This window comes from Simochromis diagramma, unplaced genomic scaffold, assembly GCF_900408965.1.
Source record: "Simochromis diagramma unplaced genomic scaffold, fSimDia1.1 OVJJ01000585.1, whole genome shotgun sequence".
Lineage (NCBI taxonomy): Eukaryota > Metazoa > Chordata > Actinopteri > Cichliformes > Cichlidae > Simochromis > Simochromis diagramma.
In genome coordinates, this window is record NW_024387398.1 from 5,725,505 (window position 1) to 5,744,400 (window position 18,896).

Here is an 18,896-nt window from a genome sequence, read left to right on the forward strand (position 1 = left end):
AAATGATTTACTAAAGCAGCATGGTGGTGCAGTGGTTAGCACTGTTGCCTCACAGCAAGAAGGTCCTGAGTTCGACTTCGTCATCTGTGGATTCTGCATGTTCTCCTTGTGTTTGTGTGGGCTCTCTTTAGGTACTCCAGCTTCTCTCTCAGTCCAGTGACATGGACACCTGGGTTGGCTGGAAGACTGTTTACTTAGCCTGGCAGGGTGAAGGACACTGTCTCAGCTGAACTATGGACACGCACACACATACATATACTGATAAGCACTCACTGACACATCACCCTCCCTACCCCGGATCCAACGCCACCTCCAACGCTTACCTCCCCTCTGATGTGGACATCGGGTCAGCTGAAGGCGCAGTCGAAGATTGCAGCGGTCCCAGATCAGATGTACACACTGGAACACTTTCCCATGTTGCTTGTCTGTGTTTTATTGTGCTATGGTGTGTTGACATCTGTGCATTCCTGTATTATCCTTCTGTGTTACACATTTCGATGTTTTTTTCCTCGCTACCTAGCCTGACCTGTCTCCCCAATGTGATGTTTGTGTATTGTATGTACGATCGGCAAGGTCTGTCATCTCGGTTGTGGGCAAAAGACCTGCAACTGACAAATAAAGGCTATTTCATCTCTCATCATCTCTCATTTGGTTAAATGGTGACTGCCCATAGGTGTGAATGTGAATGTGAATGATAGTCTTTCAATCTGTGTTAGCCCCGCAGATTGGTGACCTGTCCAGAGTGTAACCTTCCCCTTGGTAGCTGGAATAGACTCCAGTGCTCCCGTGACCCTGACAAGGATGAGTAGATGAGAATGGATCGATGGATTATCTCCACATTTCATAAGTGAACAAACATCAGTTTAAAAGGTAAAAAGAACAGGCTGGTTACACTGGCAGTCTGGGCTTCTGACAACAGTTTGTTCCAGAACAATGGACTCCAGAAGGTCCACGAGAACAGACCATAACTCACTATATATCAAGAGGGTCTCCAGTTTAAATTTCCTCAGTGTCCAACTGTCAGAGGACCTGTCCTGCAATAGACACACCTATGCTCTCAGTGGCCAGGAGTTAGCTTCGTGAGGAAGCTAAGGAAGGCTGGGTAAATAAAAATTCCCAGTACTATAAAACACGTGCAGCGCAAAAAGATGCACTCCATAAGAAAATGAAGCTTGAATTATATTTTCTCCCTTCTATGTTTAGCTACTTAAGGGTTTACTTAAAATACACACTATATCAATATGTTTAAAATCAGCTCTTGCAGATAATGAACAGCTTATACAGCTCAAAATTGATATGAATGTAAATGTGCATAATTATCAATTTTTCACCAGAACACTGTCAATTTAGAAAGCTCCTGGGTTTTGAAATATCAGAATCAGATTTAAAGTTGTTCTCTTGTTTTTTGTCTTCCTTCTTCCACAAACTACAAATTTGTCTAGGTGTATAGAGACAGATGCATTAACTACACCGGAAGTACATTTGGCATGGTTTCCCATTCGGTTACAAATTGTTTTCTGGTGATAAAAGGTGTCAAAAAGGCAGGCTGTTACAGCATTGTTATCTTCGGCTTTACACATGGCACGTCAAAGACTTGTTTCTGTCAGCCCCAAAGGTAACGACCTGCTCAAAGACCTATATCCATCAGCGTCGTTAAGGTGTTGTGTTATCACCTGCTGAAATGCACTTCTTCCCCTACCAAATACTAATTGCAACATTGTGACAACACTTTTACTCCTGGTGGCATAAACAGCTCTTGAACTATTTATGAGTATCTATTTGAGGCATAAGAGCTTTTTCAAGCCTTTTAAGCAGAGCAACACACTATGTTTAAAACATTGATGACTTCCCTTCCACCTCGATGACTTCATTCCACAGCCCTTTCACTAAAATACAAAGACAAAGTCTTGGGGAAAAAAAATAAAAAACATTGTCACTTCTTATGTTTCCCTTTTTATCATTTTACTCACTGTGTGACTGCAGGTCAACATATAACTCTGTTTCATACTGTTACATGGTTGGACTATATATTCCTAAATTTAATTTCCCATGTTTTGTTTGATAAATTCAATCTAGTCTGACTCAACAAGGAACGGAGGACAAATCCTTAACATCATTTATAAAGGGGAAAGCCTATTCCATTTTAATAAAAGCTGAGCTCTGCAACCTGCTGATCTGAAACCCTGCCAACCTCTGCATCTCTAAGTGCCGTATAAAAAATATATATATAACAGTTATGTTCAAGAGAAAGCGTTTGCATTCACATTTTCGACATTTAACTCTTATACGAGACAACCGAAAACCGAAATCCAATTTCCTCTTTAACAGTAAAAGCAGCCAGAGTAGAAAGTGCAAGGGTCAAAGCCACTATGTGCTGACAAGAATAGCTGCAAAATACGCTCCGGTGTACCTTGAATTATCACATACTATGAAAACTTGTTAGATACAGAAATTCTGCAGGGGGGAAAAAAGCATTACGTCTAAACAAGACAGGGACATTTTCAGTTCAGGTAAAAGGACGGAGATACAGATGGGGGTGTTTACTACTCAACATCTATCTTGTCGCCCTCTACAAACACAACTGACAGCACATGAATAGACTGTGCTTCGTGTTTATGAAATCTAAAAGAACACCGAAGTCAACTCACGTTCAACTTATTCATAAAATGCTGTCTGACATATTCATCACAAACCACTTTGCAGAGAACAAAGGACATAGTGTAAATACAAATTAAAACTATATGACTAAACTTCACATGAAATATTCCCCAGCTTGTCAACAGTGTACAAAGGTATACATCACAGCTGCTCAGCAGAGGCTAATCAAAGAATCCCCATCCCTACAATAGATTTTTTTTAAAAGACTTTCACTGCTTTGAAGGACTGTAAATTAATCAAACTGCACTGTCAAAAGGAAAACAGACTCTTTATGAATGAAAACATCAAATCTCCTTTTTCCCCCCCGCATGGTTTTTAATTAATACAGAAAAAACTTGCACTGTTTATGTAGAAATTACACCAATTCATTTTGAGATTCAACACTTATAATAATTGCAAATGTTGTTCAAATGTAGGGACAAATACTGTTTTATGAAAATTATGCTACTGTGCAAGATGTGCACATATTTTGTGTACAACAAATCCAGTATTATCCGCAAGTATTTGGACAAATTACTCTGCAAACCACCACTGTGGATTTTAAAAAACTAACAGCAGCAGACTTTCAGCTTGAATCCAATCAGTTTAGCAAATGTATTGCATTAACTGTTTCAGAATCATATATTTTAGATCAGCAAATCTTCTACAAAACCTCTTTACTGACTTGCAAGGTTTCCTTGTGGATCTCTGGTCTCTTTTTCCTCAATTTTTATCCACCTTTATAGTTACTGAATGCAGCAACAGAGAGAACCAACAGACCTCCATGCTAATTGACTAGCTGCGATTACACAGTCTTTGTCGAGAACCAAGACCTTTGTCTACGTGTGATAGGTGGGTACTCTTACTAGCGGGAAATTTCAAAAATATCTGGAAAAAAATGGTCTGTTTGTTATTCCTTGTTCTTGTGCTGTTGTTGGTTATTTAGTTTAGCATGCAGAAAAGTCCTAATTCGCTATACACACAAAAGAAATCTTTGGATTGACGTGTACTGGGTGTGAAAAACAATGCTTTTAATGCTGCTTATGTGACCACTGAATATTTTATCATGTTTCTCCTTTTTCATGGTAACCTCTGTTTTCACTCCCTTCCTGTCAACACCGAAGTAAGTGCTTCTGGCTTTTCGGTGGACCAGAGGCAAGCACGTTTGCATAGGCTGCATACCCAAAATCACTCTCTACAGCCAAATAGCTACACAAACACAGAGAGACACAAATGCAGCAACCCCAGTTCCACTTATGATGATGATGCACACTTAAAAGAATAAAAAAAGAAAGAAAAGATAGATAGCCTAGATAGCCATCACTCTAATGTGCACCTGTTTTTATTCAGTGACCATACTCATTACATTTTCATTTTAGGATGTATACCTTCATCAATGTTATGCAAGTTGTGCTGTGAATGTGAAATGTGTGAAATGTGAAAAAGACCAAAAGAAAAAGCATTCAGTTTCAGGGACAACACTAAGAGAAGTGTGTTACTTTTAGGCACTTATAGTATCTGTATGTGTGCTGGTTCCTGGCTGAGTGCACGTGTAAGAGTGGATGAGAGCACCTGGTAACCACTTGGCAACTTTCCGTCCCATTTCATTCCCTGGCCTAATGACTGAACGTGGGCCAGACTCCTCTCTCAGTCTGTCCACATCAGGATGCAGCACTGAGAGCGTTTCCACCAACAACCCCATTTATCAGAGATTGCCGCCTAATTGTAAGCACCCTGCGCTACTCCCATTACTACTTCACATTACAGTGGGCTGCATGGTGGGCAAACAAAAAGACAAGCAGGCTTTCCTTTTCAGACCTCATTTCTCTCTTCCTCTTTCTCTCTCTCTCATGAACTTTGTATGGCTGATTCTGCATTACTATATCTCTGGGTGAAATATTGACATACAAAGATAAAAACTGTTTAAGTAAATTCAGTCCAATGTAAAATGGTCTTGCTCAAAGCATTACATGCACTCCTGACATTTAAGGTAATATTTTAGTGGAGAGAGATTAACACGTCTCTCTCATACAAAAAGAGATACAAAAAGAAATGTTTCTGTTTATATTGACTGTAATACAAACCTGACTCTTACTACTTGCACCAAATAATTTTGACATATTTTGTGAAGAAACTATCAAACCGAAAAGGCGAACTCTTCAAAATCAAGAAACAGCTTTCTATGCTGAACAATAAAACAGGAGTAAGAGTTCTTCTTTCCCAAAGCTGGATATTTCCAGCTTACTGTATGTACTACCATTCACCGAAGACCAGCGACCAGGAGGACTGAGTTGTATTTATTAGACCTGGTTTAACTGTTAAACTGAGTCTTCAGAATAGAATTTAGTTGATGTACCAACCAGAAGTAATCCTAGTCTAAACTAAAACAGGCTTTGTAATGTTAATGCATATGACTATGGCTGTTTTCTACCCCCGTCTAGCTCTGCCTTGCTAATTTATTTTGGATTTGCCGCAACAACTCACGATCAAAGGAAAGGAAAATGCAATTTCACAGACTGTGAAATAATAATAAAAGCATACAAAAAAAAAAAATCAAGAGTTAAAACATTACTGCATGAGCACACCAATTGCCAACTATTGCACTTCAATAACAAATACACTTCATTTAGGAACCACTGTAAGGAAAATATGGAAAGAGCACCTGATAATGACAAAAACTTGTTTTTTTTAGTTTTTTGTTTTTTTTAATACAACGAAGCAGCAGGTATGCTCACTGCAAATCACTATACAGACTGATGACTTCATGTATTTTTAAAAATTCATCTGCTTTTTTACCAACCATCTGATGAGTTGTTGTCCAGCACAAACTCTGATGACAACTCCCTTAGAAGATAAAACAGAAAAAGAAGGCCTTTCATTGCTTGCTTCTATCCTTAACTATTCTCTTCTGCTTATCTTAAAATCCATATATGACACAGTAGTAATATAAGCTGTAGAGAAACAGCAAAGACTTTGACTTTACATCAACTCTTAAAAAGCCCCAAGATTATGGCCATTTCTAGCAGACAGTTGGTCACTGTAACAAATGCTACAGCTTTCTAGTAGGTACCTCTCCTATTTACCATCTTTACCATCTTCTGGTATGCTATAAAAACAAAACTCACTGGATTTGAGTGAATTTGCATGCACTGTAATAAGGTGCAACAAGTCAGTTTGTGAAATTTCTAGGATCAGAAGAAAAACAAATGTGGGTGTTTTTGTCAAATAAACTGCAGCTAAATCGAACTAAAATCATACAAGTCCAGTGTACTCTCACTCACATCAACTTCTTATCTCAATCTGCATGTGATGAAATTAGCAGAGAAAGACAAAATAACACCTGAAAGCTAATTTGGGAACCGAGTGTGTTAGAAGACCTTAGCTGTTTAACACAAGCACACTGTTGCATATAAAGACTGCCTGTCACTGCTCTAAGATTATGTTGAGTACAATGGAACAAAGCTGGGTGAGAACTTAAAAAAAAAAACAATAAAAAAAAAAGTTATACCTAAATGGGTCAAGTATTTTTTTTTTTTTTTTACATGTTTGGGCACTGTTGCAGTTATGCCATTCACATAAAAGGAACATTAAAGTTAATCTAGGCTGAAAGCCGGAACCGACCTTCAGGATAATATCTCTTCCTATGATTACTGTGTTGACCTTCAGATGGAAAAAGAAGCACCGCTATTGCCAAGCCTTCATCATTATCCGCTGTAAGTAGCATGGGTTCATGCAGATCACTAAGAATTATTGATGAATCTCAATTAGATTCGTCTCACTCCATTTAATTCTACATATTCAGGATATGGTTTGCCAAAAATTATGGGTATCAACATCCAGGGAGTCATTTATACACTCAAGATGACTTTTGATGGTAATATTGTTGATCTTGCTAAGTGTGCAGCACGTTATGCTTCCTTTGGCAGCAGCACTGATGATCGCCATGACACCCATCACTCTTTTTTTTTTTACCCTGTGTCTGTTATTATTTTCAAATAAGCAGTTTAACGTTCTTTGAAAGTTCATTAAGCAATTCAAAGACCAGAAAATAAATTACATGCCATAACAGTATACTAGGATATGGCTCATAAATGCTATTCTTATGACCTGGAACAGTCAATGTGTTTTCCTGGGTAGTAGCTCATTAGACTTCTGTACCTCAGCAGGAAACATTTGAGTGGTTCACACTATGCTGAGTCCTGCTGGTTTACATCTTAGTCATCTAATTAGGAACTAACTTACACCTGGAACGCCAGGTGAGCGCAATTAACAAGCATGTAGGATGAAATACCAGGGTGTAAAAAGCCATTTTAAAATCAAGCTAATTTCGGATAGGTTTTTTCTCCCCACGACCTTTCTCATATCACATGTGTTTGTTCCATTTAAGATGTTCCAGTATGCTAAGCAATTTGATATGTGTAGCACAACACAAATGCGCTTTCACAGAAAAAAAAAAAACGACACAAAACAATTAAGAAACTTTAATAAACCTCAACTTTTACCAGATTGTTTATTCTGAGTGTGCAGCATTTAAAGATAAATCATATGAATTAAACAAGATACCAACATAAAATAGCACTAATTTAAAGTTAAATGCAATTTACCAAAGGGCTGGACTGAAAGAAGAGGAGGAAAACTGATACTAATCTGAACTCTGTTGGCAAGACTGTATAACGGTCTACAGGTTGCAGTAGTGTAAGCTGAGTAAACACACTGTAGTTTCTAGTTTGCTCATTTGTCCCTGGCAGGAAACAAAGTGAGACTGCTCTCTGAAGATATTAGAATAGTAGTACATTAACACAAAAAGTATACAAGTACTAGCAAGCAAACTGAGTTTATGACTTCTTAATAATGCGGATGTCTGTACCTATTGCATCACATTATATTATTTTGAAATAAGCAGTTTTAAATTAAGAGTACATTAAACTTCTTGAAAGATGGACAATCATGAAACGTTTTGAATGCTGTGGTTTGATTTTTGTTTTTTTCACCAGTTTGTTTTTTGAGGGGTTTTTTTTGGTTAGTTTTTTATTTTGTCTTTTGTTTTTTTACATGTAGGTCTAAAATAAATGGTCAATTTTAGTGTTGTTGCTTTTGCCCACAAAAATACAGCTTATCAAATAAAACAAAACAATATTGTTAAATTATTAAATTTGCTTTAGTGTGGTTTTTTTTTTTAATCGTGGATTGTGTGTGTGTTGGTTTAACAGTGTTGGTAAGCCCACCCTCTAAATGCTTGTGCTATAGCTTGTTTGATGCTTTTTAGCCTTTTCTGCCATCTTTGTTGTCAAGGGTCAGGACAGCAAAATTAATGTGACAAAAAAATGCAGCTTCCCCATTCATTTCACTGACATGTCTACACTGGGGTAGCAGGAGTCCTGACCCCAAGGAGGCACAGGAGGCCAGACATGCCCAGAAAAATTATTCAATATAACTTCAGCAGCCCTGGCCAATCAAACAAAACAATGACCCCATCTGATGTTAAGCACTCTGCGGCATACAAAATACTTTGACTGGTTTATAATAGGATAATCAAGTCAAATGCCACCATAACTTTACATAGTCTTTACAAAGTCCTGCTTAATAGAAACAACTGTACAGTGATAAGCCTTCAAATGACCATATTACAGTTATTTTGTATTACACGTAATGCCAGAGGTGGTGTTACTAAAGATTAGAAGGACAGGGATAATTGTTACTCAGCTGCTATAAACACCATTCCTCGGAGTATTTAATACAGACTGTATACAACAGAACAACATACCCATTATGACATTACACATTGTTTGGAAACTTGTATTTAAAGCCTTGATTTTAGTATTTTTGCCATTTCCGTCACAATATTCTGAAGCCATTGTGAGGATAAAATTATCAGCTAACAACACTAGAAAGCTAAGTAAGGTAGCATCACAAAGACACAAAGTTATATTAATAAAACAAAAGTTTCAGTCGCCAAATCTTAAGCACAGACTTCAGGGCCAGGCTGTTAGTACAATTAGCCAAACAGCAATCCATTATATTTGTCAGTTAACTGCATTAAAATCTTCAAAAAGGCCAAGAGGTCCAAATTAGTGACTTAAATTGGCAGAGGTAAAGTCGTACAGTCAACTAGGAGTGCAATTGTTGGCATCCACCTGGCACCGAAGGCAGTCATTTATTGTTTTATTTGTTTTTAATGCAGTCGTTGTCATGACAGGGAAAATTTGTTGCAACGATCAGAAACAGCTGGGACTCTACAGGAACTGACTTAGGCGGCCATTAGATGAACCGCAGTGTTTGGCTTTGTGTTATACAAATTTTAAAAAGGATTCCTTATTCATGTTTCATGTTTTTATCCCTTGGCTGCTATAGTACTATAATTCATATAAATTCAGTGTATTTGTAAAGATAAATGTGAGGATATCAGGCCTCAGCTTGTTAAGACTATAAACACAGGCTCATTAGCTACGTCACTGGTTCTATAGGATATTGTACATGGCTTATGGTTTTCCATTTCAGACACCCTTAAAGTTGTTTTTTTATAGTAGGATGATGAGCCTAAAAAAGAACTGAATAAAAGATCTCCACATGTAATATCATGCATTTTTTTTTGATGAGTGTTTCACCTGTGCCTTTAAGGTCATATTGCTATCAGACAGTCTATGGGCTATATTGAAGGATCTGGACAGTCATCCAGTAAGAGAAACAAAAAAGCATGGGCATCAATTTAAAACAGAGCATGAAGACTTCCAGTGCAAACACAGTCTAACGCTTTCTGAAGTGCAACGTGACCAAGCAAGGTACAGCTGGCTTTTTCCCCTGAGAAGGTGAAAGTGTTGTACCATACAGTATTTAGGGCAGACACAAGTGTCCTCTAATGGCTTAGTGGGTCAAGGAGCATAAGTGGCCTGTAAAGCTAGCCACAAGGTCCTGCGGGGATTCAAAAGGCAAATCCTATAGGGCCTTTTTTCTGTTTTTTTAAACCCAGCCACTCATCTAAGACTGACTGGGGTGCTCATAAGCAGATGGTGCAGTGTAGTCCCATAGCATCTCTTTAAAACTGCTTCCTTCCCTGCCCAGGAAAAGACAGCACTTCATGAATCTACAATAACTTGATTAAGACTTACTGTATGAAAGCCATTACAAATTAAATTGTGGCAAAACAGTGACGCTAGATGGAACAACAGGGAGTCTTCCAATAATTCTGTCTGAGAAAGGTGCAGAGGAACGCAGCATTCACCTCTCCTCAGTACAGCTGTGACGAGTTATTAAAAGTGTAACCCAGTCCCAGGGGGTGGTGTGTAATTTTAGAATTAATATACAATTTAGAGCTTGGTGTTTGCAGCTTTTGAATTATTCAAATGTACTGCTATGGGCTCGGGTTTGGTAGGAGTAAGCAGTAGGCAGTTGCCATGCATACAAATGAATAAATTACGCGAGACGACATAGATTAGAAGAACATAAACATTTGTGCCAGGAAACAAAACAAGATGTTTGCTCTTGTGCAGAGTTCAAATCTGAAAGGCTGTAACATACTAATAGGAATAGTCCACGTCTGTAAGGAAATCTTTCATCAGCAGCCAAATTCGCACGTCAGCACTTCACCTGTTCACTCAACAAAAATACATAAATCAACACATTTTCTGCAGGTATAAGATTTGACTCATCTGCTAAACTTCAATGGTATTACATGATTGGTTTTTTATTATTTGATTTTTGTGTTTATATACATCAAGTAAGTAGCAATAACTATACAAAGTAAAGCACAAAAGTGTGGTTGTTTATATTGGACTACTGGTGACTACTCGTGTAAAATTAATGTGAATAACAGAAAAGCACTGGAGAGATATTCATGATATACATTCATAGATATTCATAGTTGCTTTAAAATGCATTTATAATTAACCGGTGGGCCTGGGTTTGATTCAACTGAACTCCAAAGCTTTCCTCACAGAACAAGGCTATGGTGCCAAGTGAGAATACAGGTTCTAAACCTAGGATGTGCTCACTATAACTAGATCAATACTGACCTGTATTTTGTTTTGTGTGTTTGAGCACATGTAACGGAGTGTTCAACACAGCTGAATACCTAAGGGGTGTTGATTGTGTCCGTCTGTCAGTCATCCATCTATCCATTTTCTTCTACTTATCTGGTGGGCCAGGTTGCATGGGCAACAACCTAAGCAGAGAAACCTAGACCTCCCTCTCCCCAGGCACCTCCCCGAGCTCACCTGTGGGAACACAGAGATGTTCCCGAGCCAGTCGAGTGATATGTGTCCTGTGTCTACCCCAGGGCCTAATCCCTGTATGACATGACCAGAACACCTCCCGCAGGAGGTGCCCAGGAGGCATCCTTGTCAGTTGCCCTAACCATCTCAGCTGGGTCCTTTCAAAATGGAGAAGCAACTCCACTCTACACTGACGCTCTCCCAAATGACTGAATCGAAGGAAGTGACAAGCCTCCAATCAGAGAAAGTTCATTTCTCCTGCTTGAATCCACAATCTTTCTTCAATCACTACCCAAAGCTCATGACCACAGGTAAGGGTAAGGATGTGGATCGAGAATCTGTACAGGACTAAAAAATGTAATAAATATTTGATGTTGTGACCATTTCCCCAGCCTATACTACAGTAAACCTAGTTTGAAACTACAAATTGTAACCCTAAACTTATTAGGAAACACTAAGTGAGAATTACAGTCGGGGCAGAGCATAAACAAGTAAATTAATAAATAACAACACATAACCAATTTCAGGAAAATCCATTTATGTTTTTGTGCCAGAAGGGAGGGAAGAAAAAAATTGGCTAACATAACAGAATATTAGGTTTTTATATCACCAAATATTTGTATTAGTTTTAAAACTCCTTTATTAGTCATGCTGTAAATTTAATCTTAGAGGTTCTCATTCTCATTCTGACGAGCACTCTGTTCACCATGTGGGGCAACTTGAGTTAAGCAACTTTCCCAAGGACACTTTGGGATGTGTTAGGTGGCAAATCTCGAGAAAAAAAATACCCCAATGCAAAACATTATTCCCCTCTCTCTGACCAAGCTTTTTAATATCGGAATCATACATCTTAATATGAAAGAAAATCAATGGTTGGCTAAATAAAACAAGGTTCTCTGAACACCAGCAAGTTTGTTTTACTGTGTCTTGTTTATACACTACACCAGCAAAAGTCATTAATCTTAATAGTGCTGCTACCAATGACATTTCTTACATGTAATGAGAATGGGAAGACAATCTTAAAAAGCTCAATCAGATTTTTCATATGACTAAATCAGCCCATTTATTTTGTAAAATTGCATTTCACCAGCAGCCCAAGGTCTTCCTGTAGTATGCATAACAAGCTCGCTTAGTGTGGTATGTGCTCGTTCTGGGACTCCAATTACCGAGCATCCTGGAATACGTTTGGCATTTGTCTCTTCCTTGCTGACATTCAGTTCAAGTTTATAAGGCGCTTCATTCATTCCATCTATGATTTTTTTTGTGTTGTTTTGGCATCCACAGTAAATGCAGGAATGTAATTTTCATCCATCCATTTCACAAACTGCTCATCTTGTTCAGGGCTGGACAGGTCGCCAGTATATCACAGGGTAAAAAAATATAACAGTCTCAGACAAGAGAACACATTCAAGTATGTATGAACATGGAAAAAGACAGAGAGAATTTCTCAATAAACCACACAACAAAACTAGTTGTGAAACTGAGGGGGAAAGCATTTTAAAATAGGATTCTTGCACCTTTATAATTCTTCTTAAAATCAAAAAATGAGAATTCATATTGAACAATGATGAGATTGTATAATACATTTTGGACATTTTTTAAAATATCAGTTTATATCAGTAACGTAGTAGTTACTGATATAAACTATGAGAGAAAAGCTGTTCATCAGTGCAATAATATCTACAGCAATATTTGACAATTTCTTTATCGCACATGACAGTAAAGTCTTGTATTTTGGACTGTTGCTCAGACAAACCAAGGATTTTGAAGACACTTTTACCACTTTGATCTGTGCTTTAACTATTTGCACTATTTAGAGCTTCTACTGGTATACCTACACCAAACTGTTCGGTTTTTAAGATAAAAGCTACAACTGCAAAAAAAAGTCAAATTCAACTTCTGGATCTGTATTTTTTTCTCATTCTTATGATTATATTCAACATATTTTCTATACATTACAATTTGTCAGATTTACTGTGCATTACCATGACTTTATGTATTAGAACAACATCAATCAGTACAACACATTAAAGAGTCACAATTAAAAAGCATGGGGTTTTTCCTGTTATAACCACGTTTGTGGATAATATTAGACTTTGTTGTTGTATTTTAGTGGATCTGTAGAAAACCCAGAGATAAACAGTGGCATCTTTAAAATACTCTACTCTAGCATATTTATTTTGTGTGAGGGTAAAGCTGAATAATAAACACACTTTTTCATCTGTTTTAGTATACAGGAAAAGTCGGTGTGGCTTCTGTTAATTAAAGTAAGAAATATCAAGTTATATTTGTGAAGGAAACATTAATTACGTAAGTGCCCTGCTCCAGATGTCTGCCCTGTAGCTACATCTTAAAACTAATAAATGTATGTGATTGCTGGTTACCTCAAAGTTGACCAAGTGACATGAAACCACAACAGCTTTATAAACTAAATTTGGTGGGGGGGACTTTTATTCTGATCTTGACTTGCTAGATGTCTATTCAATCCGTTAATTTTGACGTAGCTTCTAAAACTGGGCCTTTTAATGCTAAATCAACCTCAGTTTCACAATAACGAGAAGGCTCCAAAGTACATGGTGATACTTGAATAATTTATGATTTTCCCTACAGTTTGCTTGCCTTCTCGTTATCGCGGCTGGAAATGAGTTTGCTGAAAACTGGCCAAAGTGAGAGCTCCCCTCTCGGCTTACAGAACATGGTGCATTAAAGTGAATCACAGCAGACAGCTGGGGCCGCCCTTTATGGTAATGCACCCTCTACAATTACTGCTTCGACCTTCCCTGGCAAGGAAAAATGGGGAGACGTCCATTTAGCACCCCTTTCAAACACTTAGTGGCAGGCATGTTGGGCAGCAGGACCACCTTTTGCCTGACATTGACTCTTGTTTAGAGGAGAAAGAGAAGACATTAGAAAGGTGACGGGTTGACAGATGAGATGTATCTGTCAACCAGCAAGAAGAGCGTGGTGCATTAATGCATCACCACTGTCCAGATCCACAGAGGTAGTTGAAGCTGGTTGGAGATAATAGTGCCAACTACTGCTGCAACTATCAGTTATCTCCTACCATTTTATAGAAACCCAGTTCCAAAAAAGGTTGGGACACGGTGGAAAATGTACGTAAAAACAGAATGCAATATGTACAGGTTGCACCTCCATCCCATCAGAGATGCAGGTTTTTTAAGTTAGCACTGATAACAACCTGGATGGTTCCTCTCCTCGTTGGTCTTGAGAATGCAACATGCATGTTTTTCCAAAGAGAATTTCAAATTTCGATTTGTCTGACCAAGAGAAAAGTTTTCAACTTTGTCACAGTCCACCATAAATGAGCATAAATAAAGATAAAGATATTATAGTGTAGACTATGTAAAGACTGCACAATGGTAAGTGTTGGGGGGGTTGGAGGAGCAAATGAACAGAGCCACACATTAAACTCAAATGAACATTATCGATGCAATAACTGGTTAATATACTGTGTGTGTGTCCTGAGTACATTTAAAAAAAAATTACATTTAAAGTTAAGGTTATCCAACTTTTTTTAGGTTGCTGGACCTTCACGGCACAAATTTTTTTGTTAAAGCTGAGAACGACTGCATTTGGTGTTAAAGATAAATGGCTTATTGAAAACTCTGCGCTGCATTTTTAACTTGTTCACACGGCTCCTTGTTATGGAAATATAATTCAATCACTTTCATGGACTGAGCATATCAAGAGTAACATATCTCATTGCACAAAAACACCCAGCTGAAAGTAAAGTATGAGAAAACCTCCCATTATAGATGCTGAAGGGTATAACCATTTAGTGCTCACTTAAGCTGCTTTCAAGCATGCAATGCAGCACTGAACTTTTATAGATATTACTCAGCTGAGCTGTATGTAACATGTCTGATTCAAACAGTCATCTTAGCTACCCTTTGATCTGCATTCCCTTCCTTGTATTTACTACTCACCACACCACACCACCGCTTCCCTAAACCCTTCCTGACTATATACATTTGTGGACTATCCTTTTTATGTGCTACATGTGTGAAAAGGTAACCTCAGACCTAATTCTCCTGGCATTGCAGGAGGTTAAATGAGTGAAAAATGTCTATAGTATAATGTGAAAAAACCCTCTATATACTGGTGAAAAAAAACTATTTTGAGCAGATACAAAACATGTTGGCGGAGGGTCTGCAAAATGTCTCCAAACAAAAACTTGAAAACATGTTTTCATGCAGCTGACGAAGTTTAGGTTGAGGTCTACTCTTTTTTTTCAACATTTGTACAAGCTTAGTCACAATTCATAGTATTACAATTAGACACAGGCATTTCAAGCAAAAAAATACCAACCAGATTTCTTGCACATGGACCTGATAATTTCAGTTTTTGAAGGAATCCAAACAGAACTTTTTAATTGCTGTTGTCTTTGGATTTTCGTCTTTCCTGTTTGCGTACAGAACGACGACTTTTATCAGTTTGGTGTCTGATGATAGTTTTGTTATTTAATGGCTGCTGGCTACTCTATATTTTAGTTTAGTAACATAAAATATTCATTTAGGGTTTAAATATATCTTGATAAGTGAAAAGTCAAGCTTTGTACAAGAATGTGACCATTGCATGAAATCTTTTTGGTGTAGGAGATAAAATTTTAGAAAGAGGAGATGAGAGAGTGTTATGCTCCCAGTAGGTTTCTTATTGTGGTGTTTTTGATCAAATGTGCTCTTTTTTTGTCTTTTAGTTTAAAAAAAAGGCTACATAAATATTTTATACTACAAAAAAGCAAAAGTGCTTCACTTATGCTGTAGCTTCAACAACCCCTCCCCTTGTACACAACATGTTGACATACAGGAAGGAAGGAGGAAGAAGGAGGAATCAAAGGCAGAAACTCACCTTTTATTCTCAGGTTCTCTGGAACGCCATCCTGTTGGAAAAGCAAAAAAGAAAACAGAGATAAGATCTATGAGATCAAAACCTACCAACATTAAGGTAAATGAGTGCAGTTACATGTCCTTGTATTAGATGAATGACATTCTGTAGTCCATTCAGTATATTAACATTCTTCTGGAAAATGGTGTTTCACATCTCAATGCAATCATCACACAAAGCCTAAGGACTTCATTCTGAATGCAAGAACTCTGAATGTCTGAATATCAAATAATATTGCATAAACAACCCAAACAACAGTGTACCTTTACACGGCAATTTGACTCACTTACACGGATAACGGACAAACCTTAAGCTCTGAGATTTTATTTACTTACATATTATTTAATACATATTATTGACTTCTTCTTGCTTTTAGTCATTAGATATGTTTCTTTAGCTTCTGATATCTATTTACATCTATTTAGATCATCGTATCCAAGTGTTTTAACTTTCTTTTTTGAACAAGTTAACCAAATTAGTAGTCCAGATGCTTCTTCAATTGACAAATAAATGTATAAATGTAGTGTAACAGAAAAAAATATGCAGTAAAAAAAGAAAAAGAAAAAGAAAAAACATATTACAAATATACCAAAGAGCAAACAACTAGGACCTTCTGAGTAGCCGCGCTTTAACAGATTTGCATGCTTATTGAGCATAGTTGTAGAAAATGCTGCTATCAGGACTACTATTCTAAGTAACTGCTCTCCAGAAACCATGAATGCGAAAGAAAGAGGCATAAATATTTGATTTCTCTACAGTGAAATCTGCATAGCTCATCCTTCTCGTTCTTGTACAGAAAAATCAGATTCTCTTTCTAGCAGCTCGAGCTGGGTGGCGTTATGAGGAAGATGCATTATGCAACGGGTCTACAGTCAATAATGAACTGTGGTCCCTGAATGCATGAAGAAAACAGCAGTTTACCCATTTTCTCAGTTTGCACAGAAATCGACCTACTGTGCATTTTCTTCCTAATGCGCTATTAATTACCTGTCAATTAAAAAACAGGATATTATGCATTTAATGTGTTTTAAAGATATATGGGTAAGCATATCCAAGAGATGTGACTTTAAATATCAATTCTGACTGAAGGAGTAGCACAGCTTATCTTGCTTCCTGGGTACCATGTGTATACATTTGACATTGTCATATTTTTATTTAGACTATACTGGGTCTGTACATACTGAGCCCTGCTGTTAATGAAATCCCTACCCCACACAAAAGAACATCCACATGATTGATAATCTAATAAATATTGATATAGTGATTTATTGTAAACAATATCTAAAAAGGTTAACTGATTTTTATTAAAAAATAATAAACACATACATAAAAGTGTGAAAAACAATTACATTTTCTTAGTTCTTAATTATAATGACAAAATATTAATGTATAATTATCAATAGGAACACATAACACATGTAACTGTACCAGTAATTACCAAAAATTATTAACTTAGTGTTTAGTGGTTACTATTAACTGCACAGTTTCTTTACCATGTTTATTACAAAGCGCTAGCAGTGGGTCCAAGTTTGATTTTACCCTGGTATGTTTCCAGAATTTGCAATCCATGTGTTCCTAATGACAATGGTCTTCAAGATATACCACAAATGTCAGCCTTCTCTTTGTGAAAGTTGAGGATGAATACATAACTCTGACAGTCCCCAATGTGGCTATGACATTATACGGAAAATCCATCACGTGGTTTCTTCGATGCGCAGGCACATCACCCAGCAATCACTAAAGCTCAGGTTAAACATTGTGATGTGGTAACAGCTTTCTCTGCTCATCATCTTTCCGGATGTTTCAGGAAACACTGCTGACCATCAGATACAAATCAGAGAAAACACCTGTGGCTCTCTGACATTCTTTGTATAACCCTCCCACCAAACAGACACACACCTACACACACACTAGAGGAGCTGACATTTAGAATTGCACTACAGGTAGGGAAGATATCAAATAGGGCTTATTTGCATATAGCAGACAATGTTCACACTTCATTCGTTTGAAGAGAGTGATTTCTCCTGAGCCACTGGCAGGCCTGTCTCTTCTGCCCCGAGACTCCGGGGACAGTGAAGCACCCAGCTGTACAACTCGTGCTTCATCTGCTCCTGTCACAGCTAGCTGGCTGACCGCCTACATCTATCTCTCTTTCTCCCCTTTTTGTGTTTCTCACTGTCTCTCAACCCTCCTCACTCCACCAGCAACACCTCCCCCTTGTCTTTTCTTTCTCCCGCTTCAGATCTCACAAACCTCACTTCTCCAGACCACCAACTTCCAAATACACTCCATCTGGAAACATATGACAACAAATTGCAACATACCAGTATGACAAGTGACCAGAATATGGTACGCAGTACTATTCCTTATGAGCAAGACTGGTTTATTTGTTTGACCAATAGAGAAGAGTGACAAAACAACAGAGCTGAATCCAATTTTTGCCGGGGCTGATGTAAGGTCATCCAACAACAATGTACACAGGTGAACAAAAACAGACATGTGCATATTCCAGTAGATTATTTTAAATTCCATGAATTGAGAGTCATTCTTTTTCCTTAATATGCTGTAATGTAATGTAATGCACAGATCCAGCACCTGTACCTTGCTAGAATTATGCACAGTATCTGTATCTGCAACAGCATGCCCAGACAAATAAATACTTAAATTTCCAACAAATGCTTCACACAGTCAAGAAGTTCAAGAAAACAAATGTGTAATTTAGCCTCTTTGCATCATAACACCGTTGCTGTCTTTTCATGGTTTATCCGTTTATAATTGTCTGTGGGTAGCTGTGTTCAAACTGTTTCTGACAAAGGATGGTGAGGCCAGTAGTTGTATTGCTAAGACTCATCATGTTGACAAGTAACAACTATTAATAAATAAACCAAAAGAACAGGGAAAATAACCATGTAGCAGAAAGACTTTGAAAACCACAGGTCAACACATTGTTATTGTTCAAGTAGACTGGCTCCGTACAGCATCTCTGCCTTTTCGGCCCCTGCGGAGACGATACAAAAGCTGGTTACCTCAGTTTCGGGCTGGCTGCCATTTGAAAGCAGACAGCTCATCAAGATGAGTGACAAGGGTTGGGGCTCAAACTGACCAGCTGAGGAGGAGAGGGAGGAGGAGGAAGACGAAGGGGGAAAT

The 18,896-nt window shown here is 37.8% G+C and overlaps 1 protein-coding gene across 3 annotated transcripts in view; it reads right to left on the reverse strand.

Moving 5' to 3' along the window:
• fstl5 (follistatin-like 5) overlaps positions 1-18,896 on the reverse strand; it is a 198,425-nt gene that overhangs the window by 142,788 nt on the left and 36,741 nt on the right. For all 3 annotated transcript variants that reach the window (XM_040010097.1, XM_040010096.1, XM_040010095.1), the window contains exon 3: positions 15,714-15,744. In XM_040010097.1, coding sequence (XP_039866031.1) covers positions 15,714-15,744 — 31 coding nt within the window. The remainder of the gene's footprint in view (positions 1-15,713; positions 15,745-18,896) is intronic.